We start from the raw sequence: 17,777 nt of genomic DNA on the forward strand, positions 1-17,777 counted from the left end.
TCCCTCCCTCCCTATACGTCCCCTTACCTCCCTCCCTATACGTCCCCTTGTCCCCTTACCTCCTCCCTCCCTCCCTCCCTCCCTATACGTCCCCTTACCTCCCTCCCTCCCTATACGTCCCCCCACCTCCCTCCCTATACGTCCCCTTACCTCCCTCCCTCCCCCTATACGTCCCCTTACCTCCCTCCCTCCCTATACGTCCCCTTACCTCCCTCCCTCCTCCCTATACGTCCCCTTACCTCCCCCTCCCTCCCTATACGTCCCCTTACCTCCCTCCCTCCCTAGACGTCCCCTTACCTCCCTCCCTCCCCTAGACGTCCCCTTACCTCCTCCCTCCCTCCCTATACGTCCCCTTACCTCCCTCCCTCCCTATACGTCCCCTTACCTCCCTCCCTCCCTATACGTCCCCTTACCTCCCTCCCTATACGTCCCCTTACCTCCCTCCCTCCCTATACGTCCCCTTACCTCCCTCCCTCCCTATACGTCCCCTTACCTCCCTCCCTCCCTAGACGTCCCCTTACCTACCTCCCTCCCCTCCCTATACGTCCCCTTACCTCCCTCCCTATACGTCCCCTTACCTCCCTCCCTCCCTATACGTCCCCTTACCTCCCTCCCTCCCTATACGTCCCCTTACCTCCCTCCCTCCCTATACGTCCCCTTACCTCCCTCCCTCCCTATACGTCCCCTTACCTCCCTCCCTATACGTCCCCTTACCTCCCCCTCCCTATACGTCCCCTTACCTCCCTCCCTCCCTATACGTCCCCTTAATATCCCCTTACCTCCCCTCCCTATACGTCCCCTTACCTCCCTCCCTCCCTATACGTCCCCTTACCTCCCTCCCTCCCTATCCCCTTACCTCCTCCCTATACGTCCCCTTACCTCCCTCCCTCCCTAGACGTCCCCTTACCTCCCTCCCTCCCTATACGTCCCCTTACCTCCCTCCCTATCTCCCCTTACCTCCCTCCCTCCCTATCGTCCCCTTACCTCCCTCCCTCCCTATAACCTCCTCCCTCCCTATACGTCCCCTTACCTCCCTCCCCTATACGTCCCCTTACCTCCCTCCCTCCCTATACGTCCCCTTACCTCCCTCCCTAGACGTCCCCTTACCTCCTCCCTATACGTCCCCTTACCTCCCTCCCTCCCTATACGTCCCCTTACCTCCCTCCCTCCCTCCCTCCCTAGACGTCCCCTTACCTCACTCCCTCCCTATACGTCCCCTTACCTCCCTCCCTATACGTCCCCTTACCTCCCTCCCTCCCTATATGTCCCCTTACCTCCCTCCCTCCCTCCCTCCCTAGACGTCCCCTTACCTCACTCCCTCCCTATACGTCCCCTTACCTCCCTCCCTCCCTATACGTCCCTTACCTCCCTCCCGATACGTCCCCTTACCTCCCTCCCTCCCTATACGTCCCCTTACCTCCCTCCCCTCCCTATACGTCCCCTTACCTCCCTCCCTATACGTCCCCTTACCTCCCTCCCTAGACGTCCCCTTACCTCCCTCCCTATACGTCCCCTTACCTCCCTCCCTAGACGTCCCCTGACCTCCCTCCCTCCCTATACGTCCCCTTACCTCCCTCCCCTATACGTCCCCATTACCTCCCTCCCTCTCTACGTCCCCTTACCCCCTCCCTCCCTATAAGTCCTCTTACCTCCCTCCCTCCTTCCCTCCCTATACGTCCCCTTACCTCTCCCTCCCTATACGTCCCCTTACCTCCCTCCCTCCCTATACGTCCCCTTACCTCCCTCCCTATACGTCCCCTTACCTCCCTCCCTAGACGTCCCCTTACCTCCCTCCCTCCCTATACGTCCCCTTAACTCCCTCCCTCCCTATACGACCCCTTACCTCCCTCCCTCCCTCCCCCTACACGTCCCCTTACCTCCCTCCCTATACGTCCCCTTACCTCCCTCCCTATACGTCCCATTACCTCCCTCCCTCTCTAGACGTCCCCTTACCCCCTCCCTCCCTATAAGTCCCTCTTACCTCCCTCCCTCCTTCCCTCCCTATACGTTCCCTTACCTCGCTCCCTCCCCCCCTATACGTCCCCTTACCTCCCTCCCTCCCTATACGTCCCCTTAACTCCCTCCCTCCCTATACGTCCCCCTCCCTCCCTATACGTCCCCTTACCTCCCTCCCTATACGTCCCCTTACCTCCCTCCCTATACGTCCCCTTATCTCCCTCCCTCCCTATACGTCCCCTTACCTCCCTCCCTCCCTATACGTCCCCTTATCTCCCTCCCTCCCTATACGTCCCCTTACCTCCCTCCCCCTCCGTCCCTTACCTCCCTCCCTATCACGTCCCCTTATCTCCCTCCCTCCCTATACGTCCCCTTACCTCCCTCCCTCCCTATCGTCCCCTTATCTCCCTCCCTCCCTATACGTCCCCTTATCTCCCTCCCTCCCTATACGTCCCCTTATCTCCCTCCCTCCCTATACGTCCCCTTACCTCCCCCTCCCTATACATCCCCTTACCTCCCTCCCTCCCTATACATCCCCCTCCCTCCCTCCCTATACGTCCCCTTAATACGTCCCCTTATCTCCCTCCCTCCCTATCGTCCCCTTACCTCCCTCCCTCCCTATACGTCCCCCTCCCTCCCTATACGTCCCCTTACCTCCCTCCCTCCCTCCCTATCGTCCCCTTACCTCCCTCCCTATACGTCCCCTTACCTCCCTCCCTATACGTCCCCTTATCTCCCTCCCTCCCTATACGTCCCCTTACCTCCCTCCCTATACGTCCCCTTACCTCCCTCCCTATACGTCCCCTTACCTCCCTCCCTATACGTCCCCTTACCTCCCTCCCTCCCTATACTTCCCCCTCCCTCCCTATACGTCCCCTTACCTCCCTCCCTCCCTCCCTATACGTCCCCTTACCTCCCTCCCTCCCTCCCTCCTCCCTATACGTCCCCTTAACTCCCTCCCTCCCTATACGTCCCCCTCCCCCTCCCTATACGTCCCCTTACCCCTCCCTATACGTCCCCTTAACTCCCTCCTCCCTATACGTCCCCTTACCTCCCTCCCTCCCTATACGTCCCCTTAACTCCCTCCCTCCCTATCGTCCCCTTACCTCCCTCCCTATACCCCCTTACCTCCCTCCCTCCCTATACGTCCCCTTACCTCCCTCCCTCCCTATACGTCCCCCTCTCCTCCCTCCCTATACGTCCCCTTACCTCCCTCCCTATACGTCCCCTTACCTCCCTCCCTCCCTATACGTCCCCTTACCTCCCTCCCTATCGTCCCCTCCTCCCTCCCTCCCTATACGTCCCCTTACCTCCCTCCCTCCTCCCTATCGTCCCCTTACCTCCCTCCCTCCCCTATACGTCCCCTTAACTCCCTCCCTCCCTATCGTCCCCCTTACCTCCCTCCCTCCCTAGACGTCCCTTTACCTCCCTCCCTATCACGTCCCCTTACCTCCCTCCCCCTATACGTCCCCTTACCTCCCTCCCTCACTAGAGGTCCCCTTACCTCCCTCCCTATACGTCCCTTAACTCCCTCCCTCCCTATACGTCCCCTTACCTCCCTCCCTCCCTATCGTCCCCTGACCTCCCTCCCTATACGTCCCCTTAACTCCCTCCCTCCCTATACGTCCCCCTCCCTCCCTATCGTCCCCTTACCTCCCTCCCTCCCTATCGACCCCTTACCTCCCTCCCTCCCTATACGTCCCTTACCTCCCTCCCTATCGTCCCCTTACCTCCCTCCCTAGACATCCCCTTACCTCCCTCCCTCCCTATACCCCCTTACCTCCCTCTCCCTCCCTAGACGTCCCCTTTACCTCCCTCCCTCCCTATACGTCCCCTTACCTCCCTCCCTATCCCCCTTACCTCCCTCCCTAGACATCCCCTTATCTCCCTCCCTCCCTATACGTCCCCTTATCTCCCTCCCTCCCTATACGTCCCCTTACCTCCCTCCCTATACATCCCCTTACCTCCCTCCCTCCCTATACATCCCCTCCCTCCCTCCCTATACGTCCCCTTACCTCCCTCCCTATACGTCCCCTTATCTCCCCTCCCTCCCTATCGTCCCCTTACCTCCCTCCCTCCCTCCTCCCTCCCCTACTCCCCTCCCTCCCTCCCTCCCTATACGTCCCCTTACCTCCCTCCCTCCCTCCCCTCCCTATCGTCCCCTTAATACGTCCCCTTACCTCCCTCCCCGTCCCCTTATCTCCCTCCTCCCTATACGTCCCCTTACCTCCCTCCCTATACGTCCCCTTACCTCCCTCCCCTCCCTCCCCCCTCCCTCCCTATACGTCCCCTTACCTCCTCCCTCCCTATACGTCCCCCTCCCTCCCTACTCGTCCCCTTACCTCCCTCCCTCCCTCCCTCCCTATCGTCCCCTTACCTCCCTCCCCCTCCCTACTCACGTCCCCTCCCTCCCTCCCTCCCCCTCCCTCCCCTCCCTACCCCTCCCTCCCCTATCCCCCCTCCCTCCCTATCGTCCCCTTACCTCCCTCCCTATCACGTCCCTTAACTCCCTCCCTCCCTATACGTCCCCTTACCTCCCTCCCTCCCTACGTCCCCCTTACCTCCCCTCCCTCCCTATACGTCCCCTTACCCCTCCCTCCCTCCCCGTCCCTCCCTCCCTATACTCCCTCTCCCTCCCTCTATACGTCCCCTTACCTCCCTCCCTCCCTCCCCCTTACCTCCCTCCCTATACCCCTTACCTCCCTCCCTCCCTATACGTCCCCTTACCTCCCTCCCTCCTCCCTATACGTCCCCTTACCTCCCTCCCTCCTCCCTATACGTCCCCTTAACTCCCTCCCTCCCTATACGTCCCCTTACCTCCCTCCCTCCCTAGACGTCCCTTTACCTCCCCTCCCTATCGTCCCCTTACCTCCCTCCCTCCCTATCGTCCCCTTACCTCCTCCCTCCCTTACCTCCCTCCCTATACGTCCCCTTAACTCCCTCCCTCCCTATCCACGTCCCCTTACCTCCCTCCCTCCCTCTACTCCCCCTCCTCCCTCCCTATACGTCCCCTTACCTCCCTCCCTATACCCCCTTACCTCCCCCTCCCCTCCCTCCCTATACGTCCCCTTACCTCCCTCCCTCCCTATATACGCCACCCCTTACGTCCCCCTCCCCTATACGTCCCCCTACCTCCCCTCCCCCTTACCTCCCTCCCTAGACATCCCCTTACCTCCCTCCCTCCCTATACGTCCCCTTACCTCCCTCCCTCCCTAGACGTCCCCTTACCTCCCTCCCTCCCTATACGTCCCCTTACCTCCCTCCCTATCGTCCCCTTACCTCCCTCCCCCTAGACATCCCCTTACTTCCCTCCCTCCCTATACGTCCCCTTACCTCCCTCCCTAGACATCCCCTCCTCCCTCCCTCCCTATCGTCCCCTTACCTCCCTCCCTATACGTCCCCTTACCTCCCTCCCTCCCTATATACGTCCCCTTACCTCCCTCCCTATCACGTCCCCTTACCTCCCTCCCTCCCTATACGTCCCCTTACCTCCCCCCCTATACATCCCCTCCCTCCCTCCCTATACGTCCCCTTAACCCCTCCCTCCCCTATACGTCCCCTTACCTCCCTCCCCTCCCTATCGTCCCCTTACCTCCCTCCCTATACGTCCCCTAACTCCCTCCCTCCCTATACGTCCCCTTACCTCCCTCCCTCCCCTATACGTCCCCTTACCTCCCTCCCTCCCTATACGTCCCCTTACCTCCCTCCCTATACGTCCCCTTACCTCCCTCCCTAGACATCCCCTTACCTCCCTCCCTCCCTATCGTCCCCTTACCTCCCTCCCTCCCTAGACGTCCCCTTACCTCCCTCCCTCCCTATACGTCCCCTTACCTCCCTCCCTATAAGTCCCCTTACCTCCCTCCCCCTAGACATCCCCTTACTTCCCTCCCTCCCTATACATCCCCTTACCTCCCTCCCTAGACATCCCCTTACCTCCCTCCCTCCCTATACGTCCCCTTACCTCCCTCCCTATACGTCCCCTCCCTCCCTCCCTATACGTCCCCTTACCTCCCTCCCTCCCTATCGTCCCCTTACCTCCCTCCCCTATACGTCCCCTTACCTCCCTCCCCTCCCTATACGTCCCCTTACCTCCCTCCCTATACGTCCCCTTAACTCCCTCCCTCCCTATCGTCCCCTTAACTCCCTCCCTCCCTATACGTCCCCTTACCTCCCTCCCTCCCTATACGTCCCCTTAACTCCCTCCCTCCCTATACGTCCCCTTACCTCCCTCCCTCGTCCCCTTACCTCCCTCCATCCCTATACGTCCCCTTACCTCCCTCCCTCCTCCCCTATACGTCCCCTTACATCCCTCCCTCCCTCCCTATCGTCCCCTAACTCCCTCCCTCCCTAGACGTCCCTTTACCTCCCTCCCTATACGTCCCCTTACCTCCCTCCCTCCCTATACGTCCCCTTACCTCCCTCCCTCCCTAGAGGTCCCCTTACCCTCCCTCCCTATACGTCCCCTTAACTCCCTCCCCCTCCCTATCGTCCCCTTACCTCCCTCCCTCCCTATACGTCCCCTGACCTCCCTCCCTCCCTATACGTCCCCTTACCTCCCTCCCTCCCTATACGTCCCCCTCCCTCCCTATACGTCCCCTTACCTCCCTCCCCTCCCTACCCCCTTACCTCCCTCCCTCCCTATACGTCCCCTTACCTCCCTCCCTCCCTATACGTCCCCTTAACTCCCTCCCTCCCTATACGTCCCCCTCCCTCCCTATACGTCCCCTTACCTCCCTCCCTCCCTATACGACCCCTTACCTCCCTCCCTCCCTATACGTCCCCTTACCTCCCTCCCTATCGTCCCCTTACCTCCCTCCCTAGACATCCCCTTACCTCCCTCCCTCCCTATCACGTCCCCTTACCTCCCTCCCTCCCTAGACGTCCCCTTACCTCCCTCCCTCCCTATACGTCCCCTTACCTCCCTCCCTATACGTCCCCTTACCTCCCTCCCTAGACATCCCCTTACTTCCCTCCCTCCCTATCGTCCCCTTACCTCCCTCCCTAGACATCCCCTTACCTCCCTCCCTCCCTATACGTCCCCTTACCTCCCTCCCTATACGTCCCCTTACCTCCCTCCCCTATACGTCCCCTTACCTCCCTCCCTCCCTATACGTCCCCTTACCTCCCTCCCCCTATCGACCCCTTACCTCCCTCCCTATACGTCCCCCTCCTCCCTCCTATATCGTCCCCTTAACTCCCTCCCTCCCTATACGTCCCCTTAACTCCCTCCCTCCCTATACGTCCCCCTCCCTCCCTATATGTTCCCTTACCTCCCTCCCTATATGTTCCCTTACCTCCCTCCCTATACGTCCCCTTACCTCCCTCCCTATACGTCCCCCTCCTTCCCTATATGTTCCCCCTCCCTCCCTATCGTCCCCTTACCTCCCTCCCTATCGTCCCCTTACCTCCCTCCCTCCCTATACGTCCCCTTACCTCCCTCCCTATACGTCCCCCTCCCTCCCTATATGTTCCCTTACCTCCCTCCCTATACGTCCCCTTACCTCTCTCCCTATACGTCCCTTACCTCTCTCCCTATACGTCCCCTTACCTCCCTCCCTATACGTCCCCCTCCCTCCCTATATGTTCCCTTACCTCCCTCCCTATACGTCCCCTTACCTCCCTATATGTTCCCTTACCTCCCTCCCTATACGTCCCCTTACCTCCCTCCCTCCCTATATGTTCCCTTACCTCCCTCCCTATACGTCCCCCTCCCTCCCTATATGTTCCCTTACCTCCCTCCCTATCCCCCTCCCCCTCCCTCCCTATACGTCCCCTTACCTCTCTCCCTATACGTCCCCTTACCTCCCTCCCTATCGTCCCCTTACCTCCCTCCCTAGAACGTCCCCTTACCTCCCTCCCTATACGTCCCCTTACCTCCTCCCTATCGTCCCCTTACCTCCCTCCCTCCCTATACGTCCCCTCCTCCCTCCCTATACGTCCCTTAACTCCCTCCCTATACGTCCCCTTACCTCCCTCCCTCCCCTATCCACGTCCCCTTACCTCCCTCCCTATACGTCCCCTCCTCCCTCCCTATACGTCCCCTTACCTCCCTCCCTCCCTATACGTCCCCTTACCTCCCTCCCTCCCTATACGTCCCCTTACCTCCCTCCCCTCCCCTATACGTCCCCTTACCTCCCTCCCTCCCTCCCTATCGTCCCCTTACCTCCCTCCCTCCCTATACGACCCCTTACCTCCCTCCCTATACGTCCCCTTACCTCCCTCCCTCCCTATACTTCCCCTTACCTCCCTCCCTCCCTATACGTCCCCTGACCTCCCTCCCTCCCTCCCTCCCTATATGTCCCCTTACCTCCCTCCCTATACGTCCCCTTACCTCCCTCCCTCCCTATACGTCCCCTTACCTCCCTCCCTCCCTCCCTCCCTATATGTCCCCTTACCTCCCTCCCTATACGACCCTTACCTCCCTCCCTATATGTCCCCTTACCTCCCTCCCTCCCTATACTTCCCCTTACCTCCCTCCCTCCCTATACGTCCCCTTACCTCCCTCCCTCCCTATACGTCCCCTTACCTCCCTCCCTCCCTCCCTCCCTATACGTCCCCTTACCTCCCTCCCTATACGACCCCTTACCTCCCTCCCTAGACGTCCCCTCCCTCCCTCCCTATACGTCCCCTTACCTCCCTCCCTCCCTATACGTCCCCTTACCTCCCTCCCTCCCTATACGTCCCCTTACCTCCCTCCCTATACGTCCCCTTACCTCCCTCCCTCCCTATACGTCCCCTTACCTCCCTCCCTATACGTCCCCTTACCTCCCTCCCTCCCTATCACGTCCCCTTACCTCACTCCCTATACGTCCCCTTACCTCCCTATACGTCCCCTTACCTCCCTCCCTCCCTATACGTCCCCTTACCTCCCTCCCCCTATACGACCCCTTACCTCCCTCCCTATACGTCCCCTTACACTCCCTCCATCCCTATACGTCCCCTTACCTCCCTCCCCATACGTCCCCTTACCTCCCTCCCTCCTTAGACGTCCCCTTACCTCCCTCCCTCCCTATACGTCCCCTTACCTCCCTCCCTATACGTCCCCTTACCTCCCTCCCCCTATACGTCCCCTTACCTCCCTCCCTATCGTCCCCTCCTCCCTCCCCCCTATACGTCCCCTTACCCCTCCCTACGTCCCCTTAACTCCCCCCCCTCCCTATAACTCCCTCCCTCCCTATACGTCCCCTTACCTCCCTCCCTATACGTCCCCTTACCTCCCTCCCTCCCCCTATACGTCCCCTTACCTCCCTCCCTCCCTATACGTCCCCTTACCCCCTCCCTCCCTCCCTATACGTCCCCTTAACTCCCTCCCTCCCGATACGTCCCCTTACCTCCCTCCCTCCCTAGACGTCCCCTTACCTCCCTCCCTATACGTCCCCTTACCTCCCTCCCTCCCTATACGTCCCCTTACCTCCCTCCCTCCCTAGAGTCCCCTTACCTCCCTCCCTATACGTCCCCATAACTCCCTCCCTCCCTATACGTCCCCTTACCTCCTTCCCTCCCTATACGTCCACTGACCTCCCTCCCTATACGTCCCCCTCCCTCCCTCCCTGTACGTCCCCCTCCCTCCCTATACGTCCCCTTACCTCCCTCCCTCCCTATACGACCCCTTACCTCCCTCCCTCCCTATACGTCCCCTTACCTCCCTCCCTATACGTCCCCTTACCTCCCTCCCTAGACATCCCCTTACCTCCCTCCCTCCCTATACGTCCCCTTACCTCCCTCCCTCCCTAGACGTCCCCTTACCTCCCTCCCTCCCTATACGTCCCCTTACCTCCCTCCCTATACGTCCCCTTACCTCCCTCCCTAGACATCCCCTTACTTCCCTCCCTCCCTATACGTCCCCTTACCTCCCTCCCTAGACATCCCCTTACCTCCCTCCCTCCCTATACGTCCCCTTACCTCCCTCCCTATACGTCCCCTTACCTCCCTCCCTATCGTCCCCTTACCTCCCTCCCTCCCTATATGTTCCCTTACCTCCCTCCCTATACGTCCCCCTCCCTCCCTATATGTTCCCTTACCTCCCTCCCTATACGTCCCCTTACCTCCCTCCCTCCCTATACGTCCCCTTACCTCTCTCCCTATACGTCCCCTTACCTCCCTCCCTATCGTCCCCTCCCTCCCTCCCTATACGTCCCCTTACCTCCCTCCCTCCTACGTCCCCTTACCTCCCTCCCTATACGTCCCCTTACCTCCCTCCCTCCCTAGATGTCCCCTTAACTCCCTCCCTCCCTATACGTCCCCTTACCTCCTTCCCTCCCTATACGTCCCCTTACCTCCCTCCCTCCCTATACGTCCCCTTACCTCCCTCCCTCCCTCCCTATACGTCCCCTTACCTCCCTCCCTATCGTCCCCTTACCTCCCTCCCTATACGTCCCCTTACCTCCCTCCCTCCCTATACGTCCCCTTACCTCCCTCCCTCCCTATACGTCCCCTTACCTCCCTCCCTCCCTACGTCCCCTTACCTCCCTCCCTCCCTCCCTACGTCCCCTTATCTCCCTCCCTCCCTATACATCCCCTTACCTCCCTCCCTCCCTATCGTCCCCTTACCTCCCTCCCTATACGTCCCCTTACCTCCCTCCCTCCCTATACGTCCCCTTACCTCCCTCCCTCCCTCCCTCCCTATACGACCCCCTTACCTCCCTCCCTATACGTCCCCTTACCTCCCTCCCTCCCTATACTTCCCCTTACCTCCCTCCCTCCCTATACGTCCCCTGACCTCCCTCCCTCCCTCCCTCCCTATATGTCCCCTTACCTCCCTCCCTATACGTCCCCTTACCTCCCTCCCTCCCTATACGTCCCCTTACCTCCCTCCCTCCCTCCCTATATGTCCCCTTACCTCCCTCCCTATCCCCCTCCTCCCCTCCCTATACGTCCCCTTACCTCCCTCCCTCCCTATACTTCCCCTTACCTCCCTCCCTCCCTATACGTCCCCTTACCTCCCTCCCTCCCTATACGTCCCCTTACCTCCCTCCCTCCCTCCCTCCCTATACGTCCCCTTACCTCCCTCCCTCCCTATACCCCCTTACCTCCCTCCCTAGACGTCCCCTTACCTCCCTCCCTATACGTCCCCTTACCTCCCTCCCTCCCTATACGTCCCCTTACCTCCCTCCCTCCCTATACGTCCCCTTACCTCCCTCCCTATCGTCCCCTTACCTCCCTCCCTCCCTATACGTCCCCTTACCTCCCTCCCTATACGTCCCCTTAACTCCCCTCCCTATATCGTCCCCTTACCTCCCTCCCTATACGTCCCCTTACCTCCCTCCCTAGACGTCCCCTTACCTCCCTCCCTCCCTATCGTCCCCTTACCTCCCTCCCTATCGTCCCCTTACCTCCCTCCCTATACGTCCCCTTACCTCCCTCCCTATAAGTCCCCTTAACTCTCTCCCTCCCTATACGTCCCCTTACCTCCCTCCCTCCCTATACGTCCCCTTACCTCCCTCCCTATACGTCCCCTTACCTCCCTCCCTCCCTATACGTCCCCTTACCTCCCTCCCTATCCCCCCTCCCTCCCTATCGTCCCCTTACCTCCCTCCCTATACATCCCCTTACCTCCCTCCCTCCCTATACGTCCCTTACCTCCCTCCCTATACGTCCCCTTACCTCCCTCCCTCCCTAGACGTCCCCTTACCTCCCTCCCTCCCTATACGTCCCCTTACCTCCCTCCCTATACCCCCTCCTCCCTCCCTATACGTCCCCTTACTTCCCTCCCTCCCTATATGTCCCCTTACCTCCCTCCCTCCCTATACATCCCCCTCCCTCCCTCCCTATAAGTCCCCTTACCTCCCTCCCTATCACGTCCCCTTACCTCCCTCCCTCCCTATACGTCCCCTTACCTCCCTCCCTATACGTCCCCTTACCTCCCCCTCCCTATACGTCCCCTTACCTCCCTCCCTCCCTATACGTCCCCTTACCTCCCTCCCTCCCTATACGTCCCCTTACCTCCCTCCCTCCCTCCCTATACATCCCCCTCCCTCCCTCCCTATACGTCCCCTTACCTCCCTCCCTATACGTCCCCTTACCTCCCTCCCTATACGTCCCCTTACCTCCCTCCCTATACGTCCCCTTACCTCCCTCCCTATACGTCCCCTTACCTCCCTCCCTATACGTCCCCTTACCTCCCTCCCTATAGTCCCCTTACCCCTTCCCTCCCTCCCTATATGTCCCCTTACCTCCCTCCCTCCCTATACATCCCCCTCCCTCCCTCCCTATACGTCCCTTACCTCCCTCCCTCCCTCTCGTCCCCTTACCTCCCTCCCTCCCTATACCCCCTCCCTCCCTCCCTATACGTCCCCTTACCTCCCTCCCTCCCTATACGTCCCCTTACCTCCCTCCCTATACCTTACCTCCCTCCCTCCCCCTATACGTCCCCTTACCTCCCTCCCTATCGTCCCCTTACCTCCCTCCCTATACGTCCCCTTACCTCCCTCCCCCTATACGTCCCCTTACCTCCCTCCCCCTCCCTATACATCCCCCCTCCTCCCTCCCTATACGTCCCCTTACCTCCCTCCCTATACGTCCCCTTACCTCCCTCCCTCCCTATACGTCCCCTTACCTCCCTCCCTATCGACCCCTTACCTCCCTCCCTCCCTATACGTCCCCTTACCTCCCTCCCTATACGTCCCCTTACCTCCCTCCCTATACATCCCCTTACCTCCCTCCCTCCCTATCGTCCCCTTACCTCCCTCCCTCCCTCCCTATACGTCCTCCCTCCCTCCCTCCCTATACCCCCTTACCTCCCTCCCTATCCTCCCCTTACCTCCCTCCCTATACATCCCCTTACCTCCCTCCCTCCCTATACGTCCCCTTACCTCCCTCCCTATCCCCGTACCTCCCTCCCTCCCCTACGTCCCCTTACCTCCCTCCCTATACATCCCTTACCTCCCTCCCTATACGTCCCCTTACCTCCCTCCCTATACGTCCCCTTACCTCCCTCCCTCCCTCCCTATCGTCCCCTTACCTCCCTCCCTCCTCCCTCCCTATACCCTTACCTCCCTCCCCTTACCTCCCTCCCTCCCTATACGTCCCCCTTACCTCCCTCCCTATACGTCCCCTTACCTCCCTCCCTATACGTCCCCTTACCTCCCTCCCTCCCTATACATCCCCTTACCTCCCTCCCTCCCTATACATCCCCTTACCTCCCTCCCTATATGTCCCCTTACCTCCCTCCCTCCCTATACATCCCCTTACCTCCCTCCCTCCCTATCGTCCCCTTACCTCCCTCCCTATATGTCCCCTTACCTCCCTCCCTCCCTATACGTCCCCTTACCTCCCTCCCTCCCTATACATCCCCTTACCTCCCTCCCTATACGTCCCCTTACCTCCCTCCCTATCCCCCTATACCCCCCCCTCCCCTCCCTATATGTCCCCTTACCTCCCTCCCTATATGTCCCCTTAACTCCCTCCCTCCCTATATGTCCCCTTACCTCCCTCCCTCCCTATACGTCCCCTTACCTCCCTCCCTCCCTCCCTATATGTCCCCTTAACTCCCTCCCTCCCTATATGTTCCCTTACCTCCCTCCCTCCCTATATGTTCCCTTACCTCCCTCCCCTCCCTATATGTTCCCTTACCTCCCTCCCTCCCCTATACGTCCCCTTAACTCCCTCCCTCCCTATACATCCCCCTCCCTCCCTCCCTATATGTTCCCTCCCTCCCTCCCTATATGTTCCCTTACCTCCCTCCCTATACGTCCCCTTACCTCCCTCCCTCCTCCATCTCTCCGTAGCCCAGTGTGTGAAGGGCCTCTTAATTACGACTTACTAAGACTGGGCAATGGAGAGAGGAAGGGAGGGGAAGAGAGGTGAAGAGGGGAGATGGGGAAAGTTTTTTTGCGATGTGATAGTGTTCATTGAGACGCTAGAGTTGAGAATAATGTTTTTATGAATAGAGAACAGAGGAGAGGGAGGGAGGGAGGAAAACAAGGGAGGAGAGAACAGCTGCCTGCCAGACCAGTTGGCACTAGATGGAAATTGTCAAGTTTTTTTCCCTCTTCAGTTGTTTTTATAAGCACCATTAAACCGAGCTAGTAGGTCTAGCACTCTGCTACCCCGTATACCTCCACACACACACACACACACACACACACACACACACACACACACACACACACACACACACACACACACACACACACACACACACACACACACACACACACACACACACACACACACACACACACACATACACACACACACACACACACACACACACACACACACACACCGTTTTAGAATTATTTTGAAATTCAGTCCAACAACACTTGATGAGGTGTGTGTGCTTGCGTGCGCGTGTGTGTGTACTCACTCCTTGGTTCACGGGGTCCGTCCACAGTGACTTTAATGGCTCGATGGTACGTTGCTACTTGAGGAGGGTTGGTGAACACTGTGATGGTCAGTGTGAAGCTCTTTCCTGTGGGAACATCATCAGATACACTGAGTCAGAGGGCTATTCATTACTAAGGACTATTCATTACCCAAGGGCTATTCATTACCTAAGGCCATTCAATACTTCCTTCCTTGCTTCCTTCCTTCCTCCCTATCTTCCTTCCTTTCCTTCCTTCCTTTCCTTACTTCCTCTACTCTTTGGATTCAACAGAAAAGACATATCCTTTCCTTCCTTCCTTTCCTTACTTCCTCTACTCTTTGGATTCAACAGAAAAGACATGGCCCCTCAATTTCCTATCCTGTCATCCCTATTTGAACAGTGATTTTTCTTTTACATATAACCTCCCGACCTTGTCTGTTTGAACACAGTGGTTAGTGAAAGTATTCACCCCCCTTCCTATATTGTTGCCCTACAACCTGGAATTAAAATACATTTTTGGGGGTGTTTGTATCATTTGATTTACACACCACTTTGAAGATGCAAAATATGCTTTATTGTGAAACAAACAACAAATAAGACAAAAAAAACGGAAAACTTGAAATGGCAAAACTATTAACCCCCCTGTCAGTACTTTGTAGAGCCTTTTGCACCAATTACAGCTGCAAATCGCTTAGGGTATGTCTCTATAAGCTTGTCAAATCTAGCCACTGGGATGCTTGCCCATTCTTCAAGGCAAAACTGCTCCAGCTCCTTCAAGTAGGATGTGTTCCGCTGGTGTACAGCAATCTTTATGTCATACCACAGATTCTCAATTGGACTGAGGTCTGGGCTTTGACTAGGCCATTCCAAGGCATTTCGATGTTCCCCCCTAACCCCCTCGAGTGTTGCTTTAGCAGGATGCTTAGGGTCATTGTCTTGCTGGAAGGTGAACCTCCATCCCAGTCTTAAATCTCTGAGAGACTGAAACAGGTTTCCCTCAAAAATGTCCCTGTATTTAGCCCCATCCATCATTCCTTTAATTCTGACCAGTTTCCCAGACCCTGCCTATGAAAAACATCCCCACTGCATGATGCTGCCACCACCATGCTTTACTATGGGAATGGTCTTTTCAGAGAGGTGTTGGGTTTGCGCCAGACTTAGCGTTTTGCTTGATGGCCAAAAAGCTACATTTAGGCGAACACCAAACGTGTTTGCTCATTTTTTTTTTTAAGCAATGGCTTTTTTTCTGGACACTTCCATAAAGCCCTGCTCTGTGGAGTGTACGGCTTAAAGTGGTCCTATGGACATATACTCCAATGTCCACTGTGGGGCGGAAGGGTAGCCTACTGGTAAGAGTGTTGGACTAGTAACCGGAAGGTTGCAAGTTCAAACCCCCGAGCCGACAAGGTATAAATCTGTCATTCTGCCCCTGAACAGGCAGTTAACCCACAGTTCCTAGGCCATCATTGAAAAAATAAGAAAAAATAAGAATTTGTTCTTAACTGACTTGCCTAGTTAAATAAAAATACACGTTTTACTAATGGATTAAATGATGCTCTGTGGGATGTTCAAAGTTTTGGATACTTTTTTATAACTAAAAAAAAATCAATTTAAATTACAAGTTGTAATGCAACAAAATAGGAAACACATATGAATAGTTTTGCAAGGCACTGTAGCTTCCAGACCTTGTCTGTTTGAACAGTGAAGGTCTGTCCATCTGACCTCTTGTCTGTCAGTGTATATTTGGGCCGAAACGGGGTATTTTAATAGTGATTTCCTCTACAGATAATCCAAGCAGTTGCTGCTAAGCCTAGCATGTGTATGCATGTGTGTGTGTGTGTGTGTTATGATTCAGAGCGGAGCTGCCGACTCAGCACAAACATTAACGGCAGAGGTATGTGGACGCGTCATGTAACCATGGCTACCCACAGGAAAAAGGAAGTGGGAGGGGTGTTGCTGTGGTGAACAGCTGGTGGTGCAGTCCACGTGTCAGACAGACAGACAGACAGACAGACAGACAGACAGACAGACAGACAGACAGACAGACAGACAGACAGACAGACAGACAGACAGAGAAACAGAGAGAGAGAAACAGAGAGAGAAACAGAGAGAGAAACAGAGAGAGAAAGAGAGACAGATAGAGAGAAACAGAGAGAGACAGCGAGAGAGAGAGAAACAGAGAGAGACAGAGAGAGAGAGAGAAACAGAGAGAGAGAGAAACACAGAGAGAGAGAGAGAGAGAGAAACAGAGACAGAGAGAGAAACAGAGAGAAAAAGAGAGACAGAGAGAGAGAAACAGAGAGAGAAAGAGAGACAGAGAGAGAGAAACAGAGAGAGAAAGAGAGACAGAGAGAGAGAGAAACAGAGACAGACAGAGAGAGAGAGAAACAGAGACAGACAGAGAGAGAGAGAAACAGAGACAGACAGAGAGAGAGAGAAACAGAGACAGACAGAGAGAGAGAAACAGAGACAGACAGAGAGAAACAGAGACAGACAGAGAGAGAGAAACAGAGAGAGAGAGAAACAGAGACAGAGAGAGAGAAACAGAGACAGACAGAGAGAGAGAAACAGAGAGAGAGAGAAACAGAGACAGACAGAGAGAGAGAAACAGAGACAGACAGAGAGAGAGAAACAGAGAGAGAGAGAAACAGAGACAGACAGAGAGAGAGAAACAGAGAGAGAGAGAAACAGAGACAGACGGAGAGAGAGAAACAGAGAGAGAGAGAAACAGAGACAGACAGAGAGAGAGAAACAGAGAGAGAGAGAAACAGAGACAGCCAGACAGAGAGAGAGACAGAGACAGACAGAGAGAAACAGAGAGAGAGAGAAACAGAGACAGACAGAGAGAGAGAAACAGAGAGAGAGAGAAACAGAGACAGACAGAGAGAGAGAAACAGACAGAGACAGACAGAGAGAGAGAAACAGAGATAGACAGAGAGAGAGAGAAACAGAGACAGACAGAGAGAGAGAAACAGAGAGAGAGAAACAGAGACAGACAGAGAGAGAGAAACAGAGAGAGAGAGAGACAGAGAGAGAGAGAAACAGAGACAGACAGAGAGAGAGAGAAACAGAGACAGACAGACAGAGAGAAACAGACAGAGAGAGAAACAGAGACAGACAGAGAGAGAGAAACAGACAGAGAGAGAAACAGAGACAGACAGAGAGAGAGAAACAGAGAGAGAGAGAAACAGAGAGAGAGAGAAACAGAGACAGACAGACAGAGAGTGTCTCTCTCCACCTCACTACATCCTACTGACTTCAGGATTTTTGCATTTTTTGAACAACGAGTTGACCAACGTTGGTTCAATTATTTGAATTCCATGTTTGTGATTTCATATGATCTCAACGAGAGTTTGTCTGGAGATAAATCAGACCAATCCTGAACTGTGCAATCTAGTAAGGAGATGTCATTTCCAACAGGCCAATATTCCACATAGTTTAGCGCAAAAAACATGGTAATTAACTACAATTACCATAATCCATCCAATAACGCCAACTTGTCCATTCTGTGTTT

At 56.6% G+C, this 17,777-nt stretch overlaps 1 protein-coding gene across 1 annotated transcript in view; it reads right to left on the bottom strand.

Annotated features, from left to right (window-relative positions):
• LOC135505616 (runt-related transcription factor 2-like) overlaps positions 1-17,777 on the bottom strand; it is an 89,824-nt gene that overhangs the window by 44,512 nt on the left and 27,535 nt on the right. Inside the window, exon 3 of the mRNA XM_064924679.1 lies at positions 14,264-14,368. Within this exon, the coding sequence (XP_064780751.1) occupies positions 14,264-14,368 (105 nt within the window). The remainder of the gene's footprint in view (positions 1-14,263; positions 14,369-17,777) is intronic.

This window comes from Oncorhynchus masou, chromosome 19 (genome assembly GCF_036934945.1).
Source record: "Oncorhynchus masou masou isolate Uvic2021 chromosome 19, UVic_Omas_1.1, whole genome shotgun sequence".
NCBI lineage: Eukaryota > Metazoa > Chordata > Actinopteri > Salmoniformes > Salmonidae > Oncorhynchus > Oncorhynchus masou.